General features: G+C 36.7%; 1 protein-coding gene across 1 annotated transcript; it reads left to right on the forward strand.

Moving 5' to 3' along the window:
* Positions 1–13,309: 13,309 nt before the first annotated feature.
* LOC116256541 (DNA damage-repair/toleration protein DRT100-like) lies at positions 13,310–14,905 on the forward strand. The gene has a single exon (XM_031632934.2). It carries the CDS (start codon positions 13,374–13,376, stop codon positions 14,481–14,483), a length of 1,110 nt encoding a protein of 369 aa, XP_031488794.1. The 5' UTR covers positions 13,310–13,373; the 3' UTR covers positions 14,484–14,905.
* Positions 14,906–15,427: the final 522 nt, after the last annotated feature.

Below are 15,427 nucleotides of genomic sequence, written 5' to 3' on the forward strand. Positions count from 1 at the left end.
GAGAATTTCCTACTATTTTTTTGGGTGATAGGCAAAAGTATTCATGGGCCTTCCCACCCTTCCCAACATGAACCTCATCAGTCATGGTGTGAAGTTGGAACTTAATTGTTGTCTAAAGGTGTGACAGTGTGAAAGACATTTATCAACTCTTGTCATGTATTTGTTTCATTAGAGCAACTATGTCTTCATTGATGAGATGAAAACCTTTTTTCCTCCTTCATCAGCGAAAGTGTGGTTCCCAATTTTCTTAATGGTTTCTTATTCTTAAAGAGAAATGAGGGACATACAATGATGGGTAAAGCACACAAGGCGATCAGCTGTTAAAGAATGAGATATTTCATTGCTTACTCCATATGTGGTACCCTTCAAGTAACACACACAAATACACACACACGTAGACAATATTCCTCCTTTTATAGATAATTCATGGCCAGCATCTTTCAATCCTTCCTCATTGATACTTTGAGGGCTTTGTGCCCCAATTTCACTCATAGGTTCTCAATGGCAACCGTGATATTATTGCTAATATCGTTGTGCCTTGAGATGTAGGCCTTAAAGCCAAAAGAGGACCAAAATGGCTTGAGACATTGAGATGAGGCAAAGGGTGTGCTTCACTATGATTTGGATACAATTATTACATTTATTTTTTAATTTTTAATTTTTAATAAACCATTTCTCAACTTGAGCACTTTTCCACCTCTCCCTCTCTGTTTGACTAGTACCATGATGTCTTCCAAGGCTTTTGGAAGCCTATCCTCCATAGATGATTCTCTTTGAAACTTATAAGATGCCAAATGTTGTCAAGATGAACATTGAGAGAAACTACATCTACAGAAAATCTAATTAAGATGGGTTGGTCTAGGATGCAGAATAGAAATTGTTGACATGGAATGTTGAAGCTTCTTCTAGGAAAATAGGGTGCTTTCACCAATCCAAATTATAAGGGGAGAAATATGGATAATTCTATGGCTGGTTGAAACCATGAGAAGTTTGCATATGCTTGGCCATAAAATCAAGGTACTTAGGTGCACAAGACACTTAGTGACAAAATACTAGGCATGGTACAAGACACACACCTGAAAAGGAGTAATAAGCCTACAATACATTGGTCGGATTAACTTCAAACACTATCACATTCTTTGCAATACTAGTTGTGGATTCCTCAACACATGATGAGAAAGAATATCAATATGCATGATCAAATGAGTTTTTTACATGCATGTCAAAGCAATGTCATGTTTCATTCTTACTCTTTAGCATGAAAGTGCCTCCATATAAAGAACCAACCATTAGCATGTTCCTTTCGAGCATGCCATATTATTGAAGCTTTGTCCCACCTGCCATGGTGGTGCCAGTACTTCTTTGAAAGATCATTCATCATTTCCTAGTTCTTATGAAATAATTTCCCCTCCATCTTAGAAGAGGATGTAATGGAGCACCTATCTAAACTAATTCATGGGGCCAACAGAAAATAACTTTGTAACAAACTACTACCACAATTGATGTCATGTCTCAACATGACCAACATATAAGTATTTTAACAAATGGTTCATTTTGTCCTTCAAAAGGAAAGGAAATAAAGTGATTTACATAATCTTGTCTTTGACATTATTCCACCGTATAGTTGAACAAATGTTTAGAAACTCATGGAGGTGCCAATAAGGATCCTCATGAGATAGGCCATGTAAAGTTGAGGGAATTTGGATTAGTTGGGGCTTTATCTCAAAGTTCTGGGCTCCGATCTTGGGTATTCTAATTGTGGAATCTGGTCATAGTATCTAAGAATAAGATATTCCTTCAAGAGTCGATTCTGAGTTTCAGTTGGACTTAGTTAACTTTAATTAGAACACCCCTTTGCTCCTTAAGGTTGCACTTATGTTCTACCCAATTCATCATTTATGAATGACTCCTTGATATTCTCAAAATGCATTTATTGACTCTTAAATTGATGAGTTTTTTGCAATAATATGATGCACTTGCATACACTAAGTCATTCTAGTTTATGGTGTAAATCTAAGTGTGACCTTCTAAACTAAACTCGGCCCTTTGTGATTGATTAAAACCACAAAGCAATCCTAAAGACACAAAACAAACTGTTAGGTTTCCCTCCCAGCAAGGCAAACATACAAGTAACACAAAAACAAAGTACAATGAGCACAAAACAACCTAAATACCTTGCCTTGAAATTCTACATTCAAGTTCTCTTAACTTAGAAATATGACATGTTCAGAATCATTTTGAAAATAGTCAATAAGGTGGCTTCCAAAAATTAGATAAAAATGCAGAAAGCAAAGTAGACACTTTCAAGTATAGTAGTAGTACAAAGTTTACAAAAATCAATTTTCTACAGTGATGACAATGGACCTATTTGAGTTAGAAAATCAGAATTTCAGGATTTTGTTTTTGCATAATTGAAACAAGGAGTCGATGCAAATATGCAACTTTATCTCTCATGAAAAATTCTAAAATTCAAATTCTTGAAATATTTATCTAATTGCAGACTAATTGTAATGAGCCTAAATTTTAATCTTTTTTTCATAAATCCGAAGTATTAGGAGTAATTTCAAATTAAAGTCAAAGCAGACATAAATAACTTTTTAAACCTTCATTTTCTAAAATCATTAGACATCATTATTAACTATCTATAAACTATCAACATTAAATAATAATTTAAATTAACCTCCAAATGGATCTTTCACAAAAATAAAGAGTATGAGCCATTTGAAATTTCTAAATTGCATAGTTTAAAATGTGACATAAATCGGTTTGGCAGCATCAAAACATTGCACTATGCAGCAACCTCATCACCATCCCTTCTATTCACCATCACTTGAAAATTAGTAAATGGAGGTGAGAACTTGGAAAGTTCTGAGTGCAATGTCTACCTTCAGTTTATTTCACCATTAATGGTTAGCAATGGAGCATGCAACTTAACTTATTACTTCATGAAACTTAAGAGTTCTAATATATACATTCACTATCTATATGTACATGGATAAAAGAAACATTTAACAATAATCACTATTTGCAACAAATGTTGTTATGAATTCATATATGAATGCATAAAATATTAACTATTTGTTGTCACGCTTGCAACTATACTTAATTTTTGTTGTCCATAAGCACGAGCACTACATGGGAGGTATCGTGATTGGCACTGGTTTATTCACACAATATTTTCTTTTGTGCAGTGCCCAAGGTTACAACCAAAACATCACCAACATAACATTTCAAGTGCTAGTATTGTCTTCCTTTGATTGAACCAGCCCTCAAAAAGGCAAGTTAGAGGGATGTTCCTCAAATCTCATGGCGAGGAACAAGTCACCACTAAAGAGACATGCCCAAATAAACAGAAACAACAACAAACAAAAAAAAAACCTAAGCAACGAGCATTAGTGCTCTCAGCCTCACCTAGGTGGAAGGGCAACCCTCACCTCCATTCTCATGACACAAGAGATCGTACAACCCTGTTCCTCTAAACAGTTTGGACTTCGAAGCATATACTGTTTAGCTCATATGATTTATTTACTGCATGTGCTCAACACATAATTAACAACATCATATGTAGCATATATGAACTTAGATAAATGACACAATATAAGTTTCCATTCATTAAGACCAAATCTAGTTGTATGTTCACAAGTACATGCATAAGCACATAATTCTAGATCTCAAACATTAATTCAAGCATAGTCAGATTTTTGTAAAGCATACCCACATAGGACATATACGTATCATGACAAACTAGATCCAGATCCAAAATCTCTCTACAACAATTAATAATGCACAAACATATATGCTTAATCAAAAGAAATCCAACATTGTTATATGACCATCATACGGTTCATATTCATCAGCTAGAAAAGTTACAAACATATATATGTGCATGTTAAAACAAGTCAGATCCACACATAATCAAGGAACAAATCTGATGAAAACATATGAGATCCATATCATAAGTTTTATTATCACGTGTTATTATTCTCAAAGTTTCATTGTATTTGAAGTTATTAATCTAACGAACAAAGATTATTTCTCTCTCCTCTTGATTTCTCCTTTCTTTCAGTGCGTTTTAGGTTGAAGAAAATCACCTTTGAGACCTCTTTTCCTTTTGAAAATGAAAGCAAAGGGTAGCAAATAAAGACCAAAGACATGAACAATTCAAACAAGATCTGATTCTTGTCCTTAAATCAATCTTTGTTCCCTTTCTATATGTATATGTATATATCTTATAAGACCATGTAATAATGAAGTGCATTTAATTTTATTATAGACATGGTGAATATGGTTCGTGGCGGCACCTTGAAGGATGTGTTATAAATATGCAAAGTGCCATCGTGTATGTATAAATATGCCTTTAGAATAACAATGGATACATATATACTATATCATGCAAGAACGTAGATTAATCATAAACACTATCAAACATATCAAAACCACAAACACTATCAAACATATCAAAACCACAACATTAGAGCACATCTTGAGTTTCGATACGTAAATAAGAAGTACATAAAATCTTGCATGCATGGACACAAGTGAAGGAAGACTCATCCTTACACATGAAAACCATTGGAAGATACTATAAAATTATGATGTCATATCATTCATGCATATGAAATAAACTACAGGTGAATACCATATAACAATGTCAATTCTTGTATGTATGTTGTTTATGCAAAGTCTGCTTCCATAACATGTATGCATAGCAATAAAATTATATAATAATATCATGCCTATAAGTTGCCATAATCATGCTTGGATAAATTTTTGTCACATGGCCATCAAAATTGGAGAAATCCTACAAGAAGGATACCTACTAGAGAAAACCTTCATAACTCTTGCAATATCATTATGTATGATGACCATCCATGCATAAGAAATAAACAAAAAGGAAAAACACTGCACCGTTTGGTGCTGCCAAGTCCCTCCATGTGCACTTAAGAAAGTGTAAGAAAAAGCAAAAAAAAAAAGAGGAAGCATGCTGACCTCCTCACGGTTCACACTTATAATGAAGTGGGTAAAATGGTGGTAACCCATGGAGTGGCAACTATTGGGAAACATTGCAGCTCTTGAGGAAAATTGCAACCCTTCGGGAAAAACGTATTAATAATATGACAGTTTCCTTTTTTTTTTAAGAAAATAACCTAAAGAAAAATGGCAGGGTTTACACTAATAATCAGCCTCCAGTACCCTTCTAACTTCTCAAAATAACTAATCTACCCATTCTACATGGCTAGAAACATGTTTTTTGACAGATTTAGCAATTTGAGTTGAAAGGAGGACTTTGAACAAACTTTCATCAAAAAACAAATTGGTATATGTTTTACATATTAAAGTGTAAGCACAAATACCAAAAGCATTCCATTTATTTTAGTGTTTTAAGCCAATTTCTCAAAGTAGGTAGCCTTTTATAGAAAATAGAAAAGTGTAGTATTTGAAAATCATAGTTTTCTTCAAATAAAACTAAGCAAAATAAAATTTCTATTAAATATACAAAACCTATCTTGATTAAGAAAAAATCAGCAAATTTACAAAAAACACAAAAAAAAAATAGGAAGCACTCAATCAAGTATAGCAAGGAAAATGACAGAACCATATCCCTTCAGCTCTAAATATTGAAATGTCATGCAACTAAACAAATGAAATTAGATATGTAGCAAAATGTGTGATTCTATGTTTACTTAAAAAGTTTAAATATATGTTTTCCTGCTAATTTTAAATATATCAAAGCAAAAAAACACCAAAAACACTAAAAACACGTGATAAAGTACAAATGTCAACTTGAATCAACCTTAACTATGTTGTTCCCTGTTACAACACAAAAAATGATGATATTTTACAATGAAACCAGTATAAAAGGATGTATTCATTGAAAACTGATGAGAGTCATGTACCAATTATATTTTCCAATTACCATGATAGTGGTGACTTAGGTTGAGTACAAGGAACTGGAGTAAGAATGAGGTTGATTGAAACCAAATAATTCAAACATAGTTAGTCACTTCAAGGTTCCACATAGGAGTTCAAATAAAAAGCAACAAGAACATCAAACACTCAAGCTATTCCTAAACTAAAAAACAGTGTGCCAAGGTCTTTACAAAGTCCAATAAAATCAGGTCTAATGTAAACTGGGAACACACCTTTGTGGCCTCAAATAACTACGAAAACATTACAACAAAATCACTAACAGGGCATCATGGACCAATCAATAAAACATGACATTACATGACAATATCATGCAATACATCTAAAACTTTGATTCATTGTGTTATTATTCTATAAAATACTCAAGATGTGATTTTAGTTGCTGCAAATGAAACTTTTAATGTACCGAACAATGGATACATCTTAAACAATGATTCACAATGTTATTATTTTGCCAAATCATTGGATGCCATAAAAACTTGCAAAATACTCAAGACTTGAGGTTGGATTCTGCAAATCAAACTTGTAATATACTAAACAACAACCCAAACCTCTATTATAGATGTGAAAATATTAGAAAAATAAATAAAATAACCTAAAACAAGTAAAGGCCCTAAAATTCCCTCAATATGTGCTGAAGTAATAATTCTAAAAAAGTTTTGAAAAACAAAAGGTTTGGATGGATAATTCAGGCCTAAATTCCAAAAAATGTGTCCAGTTGTCTTCATAGTGTGACAAAGAAACATGCTTTTTCTATAGAACATAAGGATTCATTACAAATATACATGTCACAAGATCAATAAAAGTTTGGACCTACTTTTGTCCCAATAAAGAAGAGAAGCAAAAGTTCAAATTTTGGACAACTGCTTCCAAACCTAACCAAATCAAATTCGAATGAGGTGAAAATTGATATTCACTCAAAAGACATGTGGGCAAATAGAATGGTCTTATTTTGTTTGAGAAGTTTCAGCAAATCCACATAAAAAGATAAGCGAAAAAATAATCTCAGATAATCTTTGAAAACATAAATATTTCAACAATCACTTGATGGAAGAATCTATAAAACAACATGTTTAACCTCCTAAACATATTTAAATCAAACTTTAAACATAAAACACATTGCAACTATGAACATACTAAAAGTTCAAATGCATCCATGATATAGTTTTACATTAAAAGCATAGAAATTAACTATAGTAGAAATCCTACTAGAAATTTAATCTTGTAAGGTTAAAATCTTATTTTAGAAAGAAAAACGTAGCTAAATTCAAAAACTATGCTTAGAAGTGAAAACCTGGTTCTATAAAACCATTTTTTTATGACCCAATAAAATGCCCTTCTATGAAGTGAAAAAATTACTTTCATGATGGGTTGTTGAATTTTATGGCCTTGTTTTGGATGCACCCCTTCAAATATGGTTTCCATCAAAACCTGGTTCTATAAAACCATTTTTTTAAAGAGTTTTGAAAGCCTGGTTTTAGTGTTGAGTAACATGGTAACCTGGTTTTTGTTTGGATGACTAATTTGTGCCTTTGAAAAAAGAGTTCAGATGAATGGTAGTTGAAAAATAGTTGTTCTATTATACAATGATAATGTGTGTGTGTGTGTGTGTGTGTGTATATATATATATATACTGTAACAAGCCATTTGTAAATTGACTATGGCCAATAATCAGGTGTTTCAAAGATCTTTTCAATAGAGAAGTTTGTACATTCTATACTAGAAGACTCCTAATGCTCAGAACTAAAAAAAGACTAGTAAGTCATTCAAGAGCAATCATGAATGAAAGTCCATAATGCATATGCAACAAATTTGTGTTCTAAAATAAAACTTGATGCCCATGATTGAGACCTCTTGACAACAATATTTGTGTAGCTTATGCATATTTTGGGGTCACCAAATTTCTCAATTGATGAACCAATTTGCACCAGATTTTTTAGAGAATGTTTCAATAAGCCCTTCTCTGATGTTAGATATGATCAAAATAAAGCTTCTTAGAATATCTTCGAACATAGCTTAAATGGGGTAGTGAAAAACATCTTAGAAACATTGCCAACATCTACAAACATCTCACTATAACATAAAATAAATAAATGAAAAGTTGAATTTGGACATATAGATAATATCATTAGCTAAGTTGAAATCAACATCCAGAATAAAGTACAGCCAACATAATTAATTTAGAGTAGAAGTGTAAAAACTTATGCTCCCATAGAGACATATTGTAGCAGCTAGTACCACAACATGAAGTAATTAAGAATTTAAACACTTAAAATCTATAGAAGCTGAAACAACTAGCAGTAACAATCAAAAGCAAACTACAAATATCAGAATGATGAAAACATATTTTAAACTAACCATATCTATCTGTAATGATGAAGTAAGCTTCTCAAGAAGCAGTGAAATATAGAAGAGCTTGCATTTACTGCGAATACTTATAAAAGCTGGCTGGTCAGGTGTGGTTCACAAAAATGCATCCTTCAATATCTTGAATCAGTATCAAGCATTGAGAGAAAAGGGCCGTTGCCAACACATGATGTTCCATGTGTTGGGAACAAGGTGTTGGCAGAAGCAATATTTGGTGTTCTGCCAAGCTAAGAATTTATAAGTCTTTCAAGAGCCAAACTAAGAATTTCTGAAGCACTAGTTTTAAAACAAGGTTTCTTCTCTTCTTCGTCTTCTTCTTCTCTACCAGAACGATAAAAAATTAAATATGTAATCACATATAGTTTTTCAAAACCCCTACAAGGTTCCCTATGGTAATCACAAGATAGAGAGAGAGTTCTGACATTAGAAAACTATGGTTATTCTAAAAAAAACCTTCTATGAAGGCTAACATGCAGAGCAAAATAAAAAATTGATAAAACAAGGGCTAACTTAGACCGTCAGAGAGGGAGCTCTACTTTGATTAAACTTAAGCATACAATATGTTGACTTCAATTATTTTTAATTTCCATCCCTTTTTTCTATCTATTAGTTTGACAAAGGTAAGGCTTTGGTAATAAACAATGATACTTCTCCTTTAAACATTCAGAGTTTGTATCAAGCAGATAGAGACATTGCATATGAACAAACACACACACACACACACACACACACACACACACACACACACACACATATATATATATATATATATATATATATATATATATATATATATAGAGAGAGAGAGAGAGAGAGAGAGAGAGAGAGAGAGATTGCACATGAACAACCCTTTATATAATGTAAACAAGCGTGGAGGATGTAACCAATTGCACAGTTCATGCTCTCCATCGAAGTAGGGCCTTCCTGAAACTACTTCAGAATCAAGAACCTAATAACAAATTAAATAGGCATTTCAGAGAACCAGAATGTTCCAGAAAACATGAATGAATGAGCAAAACAAAAAGCAGTGATTAAGAAAATTAACACAAAATGCAAACAATGAGAACAAAAAACAACTCTTTCACCTTCTAGAACTTTAGTCTACAAGACAACGAGATAAATGAAGTAATAGACAAAAGGACTGCCGAATTAAACACTAAAAGATAAACAGGTTTGAAAAAAAAATGTGCACAAGCAGCATTCTCATCCTAAAAAAGGATCTATTGACAAATGCATTACATACATCCAAAATCCAGCAGAAGTTACTGAACGTACACAAATAAGACTGAGAATATCTTGAATTGAGACTTGAAACCTAGAGATATCAGCTAAATTTCCAAATACACAATAGATCACTCGCCAGAAATGAAAAACAAATATATAACTCCATATGCTTCCTAAACACATGAACAAACCCTAATACCATCCATTGTATGCCACTCGATGATCATAGTTGGAAGTGACCTGCACTATGCTGCCCAAATACAACCACTCTATTGTTGTTAACCATCAACACCAGCTTCTGGTATCATTAACCATCCAATGCCCAAAACAACATTTTTTCTGAAAAAAAGTCCCCCTCCCTGGCTTCTACAAAACCTGACAGGTTTTCCCAAAACTGGGTTTTTGAGAAACCCAAATTTCGTGGGTAGCCAAACATACTGAATAAGTCATTTTGAAGACAAAACGTCGTTTTGCCTCCAAAACAATGTCTTGAGCGGGTAGCCAAATGCGCTCTATAGGTTTTATGACCAAACGATGTCAAAACCTTATCAAATTGGCCTAATTGGAATCCTAATAAGATGGAACAAGAAACCCCAGTATATATCTATAGTATGAGGAAACCTTAATCTGGAGCATTTTGCATGTTGTATATATAATGCTGAAAATTACAAATTCTAGGATTTTTAAACTTTGTAGAATTATTGAATAATTTATAAAAATCATACGTTTCCAATCAATTAAGCAACACTTGGTGGGGCTGGATCAAGAGAAATGTCCCTCCCCTCCCTGCTAATTTAACTAGAGATTAGTAAAATCTAAGTTGATAAATTATTGAAAGTCCTTTATCTGTCATAACGTGTAATTGGCTTCTATGTTTCTATAAGAGTTACTTCCTATATGTTCTGAATTAGTAATATCATGATATTTGCAAAATTGTCATCAATCATACGAAAACAATTCTTTGCATTCTTTACATGTTTTTTCTTTATATATGTATATCACAAACTTGATTGCCTTGAATCAAAGTAGAAACAAGCATGTTATACATTATTCAGGCCAAGAAAGTCTTGCTCGACTATAGTATGTTTCTAATCAGAACACAGATATATCTTGTTTGAAACCATGAAAATTTTATCATTATGTTTTTTTGATATTCAAAAGATTTTAAGTTTTAACAAAGTGTTGTGGTATAGTATTATCGAGGGTACTTATCGAAATATTGTTTTCATAATTTTTTTGCCTAGATATATCCTAATTTTTTGTGTACATAAAGGTCGGGAGACTCCTCCTACAGCTCATGTATTGGAACCTAAAAGTTTCCAAAAAAAATTTAAGCCCCTTCCCCAATCTCAAAATAGAACAAAAGACCAAATGTTATGGTTTTGCTTCTAAATTGAATTGCAACCACGTATAAGTATTTGATCATTTCACTTAGACATGTTTTATGTAAGAATTAATCCCTTTTTGAAGTTCTTGATGACTTCAATATAAGAAATTGTTAGAAGGAGTGCAAAGCCACATGATGGCTTGTGTGAGCTGTTTAAACACACCAGCCTCTAGCCAAAATTTCTGACTGTCAGTGATTAGAAGGCATCGTTATTTTGAATGAGCACTCTCCAATGAGCTCCTTCGTTTCTTTTCTCCAATTTGGATTTACTCCCAAGCAACCTGTGCTTTTTCAATGAGAGTACAACCATTGTTCCATATGCAGGCTTTCACATTCATGAATAATTAATGGATATATATATATAGATATATATATATATTGAATGCATGATGACTCTAACTATCCAAAGTCGCCCAACTCACTCGTGAAGTTTATCTAATTCATCATAATGGATGATTGAGAGGGAAAAAAAGAAGAAGAAAAAGCTATAAACTAATAGTATACTAAATGATGAAAATCTATATTACCTTTTCTCGTTAGTTTTTTTTCTACTGTCGATTATGATAGATTGAACAATCCTCATCTGAATTGAATATATATATATACTTCGAGGCATATACAACTAAGTCATCAATCCTACCATCAGTAAAATTCGCTGGCCGAGTGTTAGCATCCGAAAATCTCTAACAGCGGCTGACCATCATAAATATCAAACCATCACTTTTTCGCTAATGTTCATATTTTGTCAGTAAATGACATGTACAATAATGTCATCCTACCGTTTGTAACACTCATCGGCGTTGCTGTCCGATTGTTGGTGATAAGAAACCACGAACAGTGCCCAACAGTATAAATGATGATCTTTAACTGATGCCAATCACTGATGTGGTGTGATTGCCAGTAAATTCAGTTCAATGTCGTTGGTCCCGTCGTCACCGATGATATTCACCTACGATAGGTGTACATTCCGTCACTGAAAGAATCACCCTTGCAACTTCCGTGGATGCTCCTGTTGACGTTGATTTGGGGTCGCTACATCACATTTGCAACTCTTTTACAGCGTCACCAATGTTTAATGGATGAGTACATCAAACTTTTTTGATGCCTCTTTAAACCAACCAGATAGTGAAAAAACTTGAGGTACTTCCATCTTACGTCCTTTCGTTGGACCAAATGTTTCTTAAAATCTGCTGTATCACTTGGGTGGGCCGGGTCTAAGAGTGGCGTCAAAACTACATAACCGTATGAAGTTGCTGTAAACTTGTTTTCAAACATGAAACATCTCAATTTAACCACATATATTCTATTCTTCTGCTTGTTCACCATAAAAAGGACTAGCAGGTTGGTAGATCGGACAGTAGCAGAGGTACTGTGTGACTGGCGTGGGTCACTGCCCATGCCAACTCTTGAAACTTTTTATTCTGACCGAGATGCACCTGGGTCCGATCACATGTAGTGTCCATACCAGACCCAGGTCCTGCAAGCACTCATTCTACCATTCCAAAAACCAATTAGTGCTTTCGGCAAAAGTTTTCTGGCTTCGCCACTGGGATCAATGTCCCATTAATCTATCCCTAAAAAAGAAAAATATGGAAACCTAGTAAAATAGTCCCCATTATGTTTGTTTACAGCTTTCTTGCAAACTAAAAATGCCAAACTGCTACTTAATTCATCTGTCCGCACTTGGACGGTTAATTTCTGCTAATGTAGGTCGGCAGTCCATTCTGGAAAACATTTGGTAAGAGTTCCAAGAGTCCCACACCTTCCGGACAAGAGCAAACGTTAGGTACGCAGGAATGACAAATGAAGTGGGAAAAATTGCATGTGGACGCGTCGACAGAAAGACAGAACCATTCGTACCAAACAGAGAAACCATTTTCCAATACAATCCTTACGCAAGGTTTACTTGTGTGAATTTGAAAACAAGGTGAAGCGACGCGATCCCGTTTTTATATTCCCAACTCATTATTGTTGCATTGACATTATCTTGACTATTTCCTAGCTTTATATTTAGTTACAGAATTCGAAAGGAACGACATCATCATATTAACTTCAGTGTGATTATTCAAGAATATAACTGTCGTTGCACAGAATCGGTGGATAAAAGAAATGGCACACCGGAACAAGGGAACATGCGGCGGGACTTACGTGGACCATGTGTCCGGTTCCCCCTCGCATGTGTTCCTGTTCAGACCACATAAAATAATTCTAGCATTAGTTAAAAAAATTCATCAACAAATTATTAAAAAAAAAAAAAAAAAGCGTTTAATGAGCAGAAAGGGTAAGGAGCAAATCAAGTATTTGAGGAGGGTAGTTTTGACCATCAGAAAAAGAGAATCGGGTCCCTTCCCTGCCATTTCTCTCACTGTCAGATAATTGAATAGCTCTATAAAGACGTTCACAATCACTACCTCCATGCACTGCAACACAAATCCACAGAGCGGCGTGTCTGCCGCAGCAGAAAGCCATGTCTCGTCTTCCCTTCCTGTTCGTCTTACTGCTTCTGGCCGTCGATCTCTCTCCGGCCGCGGCCGTTCCCTTCTGCCCGCCGTCCGATAGGGCGGCACTGCTGGAGTTCAAGGCGGGACTCTCCGAACCGTATCTCGGCGTCTTCAAGACGTGGACGGGGGACAACTGCTGCCAGGGATGGCACGGCGTCAGCTGCGACCCGTTCAACGGCCGGGTAGCCGACATCAGCCTCCGCGGCGAGTCGGAGGATCCGATCATCCTTCGGGCCGGACGGCCGGGGTTCATGACGGGCCGCCTCTCACCGTCGATCTGCCGCCTGGATCGACTGTCCAACCTCATCATCGCCGACTGGAAGAACGTAACTGGCGAGATTCCCCGCTGCATCACCTCGCTGTCCTTCCTACGGGTGCTCGACCTCGTCGGGAACCGGCTGTCCGGCCAGATACCCTGGGACCTCGGCAAGCTCACCCACCTCACGGTCCTCAACTTCGCCGATAACGAACTCACGGGCCAGATTCCGCCGTCGATCACCAACATCGCGGGCCTGATGCACTTGGACTTCAGCAGAAACAGGTTATCTGGCCCAATCCCGCAGCAGATCGGTAATATGAGGATGCTCAGCCGGCTCCTCCTCCGTCGGAACTATCTCTCCGGCGAGATCCCGATCTCTGTGGTAAACCTTGACCGGCTGGCAGACCTGGACCTTATGTCGAACCTGCTGACGGGCTCCATCCCGTGGCAGATCGGCAAGATGTCGGTGCTCTCGTCTCTCCACCTCAGCGACAACCACATCTCCGGCCAGATCCCGTCGGACATACTCCGAATGGAAGGGCTTAGCATCCTGAACGTCAGCCGGAACCGGATCGCCGGCAACATCCCCGACGTGTTTGGCCCCAGGTCCTACTTCACGGCTTTGGACCTCTCTTACAACACTCTGACGGGGCCGGTGCCGAGATCGCTGACGTCCGCGGCGTTCATCGGCCACTTAGACCTGAGCCACAACCACCTGTGCGGCCGCATCCCCCAGGGCTCCCCCTTCGACCACCTCGAGGCCCCTTCCTTCGCCTTCAACGACTGCCTCTGCGGTTCCCCGCTCCACCCCTGCTAGAAACAAAGCAAAAAGACTAAAGATAAAAAGTTGTCTCAGCTAGTAATATCTGTGTGTATGTGTCCGTACACGCGTATGCCTACACGCCACTGTATGTTATATGTTTTTTTTCTTCTCTTCCTCTTTCTTTCTTTCAGCTTTGCATATTCAGTCCACCAGACGAACAGAAGTATGAAGAACTGTAGTTTCGACGGGGGCGCTGCTGCTGCTGCAGTCACAGTTAGGAAATGGAGCCAACGGCATTTCGGCAGTAGGTGCGCAATGAAAAAAATACTGATTTGCCCCTCTAGATTAGAGAAAGGCCGCTTGGCTGGTGGTTCCCGGTGGGGCTATTATAGAGAACATGATGATGGTAATCGGTAATTGAATGTTTATTGGCTAAAAACTTAGAAAGTAAAAAAGCCATGGTGATTCCTCTTTAAGCCTTTCTTGTGTCTTTCGTTCCCATTCGACTCGGCATTATGGTGACTGTCTTTTTGTGTGAGCGCGGCGATGGCGTATGGGAAAAAGTTCCGGGATCTGAACTTCTCATCCGAGCAGGGATCGAAAACATTTATGGCTCTCCTTTTTCATCTCCGGATAACATTGGATGATCTGTCGTTACGCGAGATGGCAATAGTTGTCCCAGCTCATGCATGGCCCTGCGTGCCAGAACGCGTCTTTTCCTTTTTCTAAGTCGATGTCAGGAGGGGTCATGTGCCGACGACGAGGTCTTGTCCCCCTGACGTCTGAGGACAGTCCATTGGGCGTCAACATGGTGGCCCACCAGAGAGAGAGGGAGGGAGAGAGAGAGAACCCGCCCCTTCGGCCGTCATCATTTGAAGGAGCATCTCATGTGGGTTCTGGATTACGAAAGCGAAAACGGGGAAAAACATGGCAAAGAAAAAAATATCTGGCCTCATCCCGTCACATCTCACAGCCTGTGTTGGTTTTCTTAAGCATGT

The sequence above is a fragment of the Nymphaea colorata genome, chromosome 6, assembly GCF_008831285.2.
Source record: "Nymphaea colorata isolate Beijing-Zhang1983 chromosome 6, ASM883128v2, whole genome shotgun sequence".
In the NCBI taxonomy this organism is placed as follows: domain Eukaryota; kingdom Viridiplantae; phylum Streptophyta; class Magnoliopsida; order Nymphaeales; family Nymphaeaceae; genus Nymphaea; species Nymphaea colorata.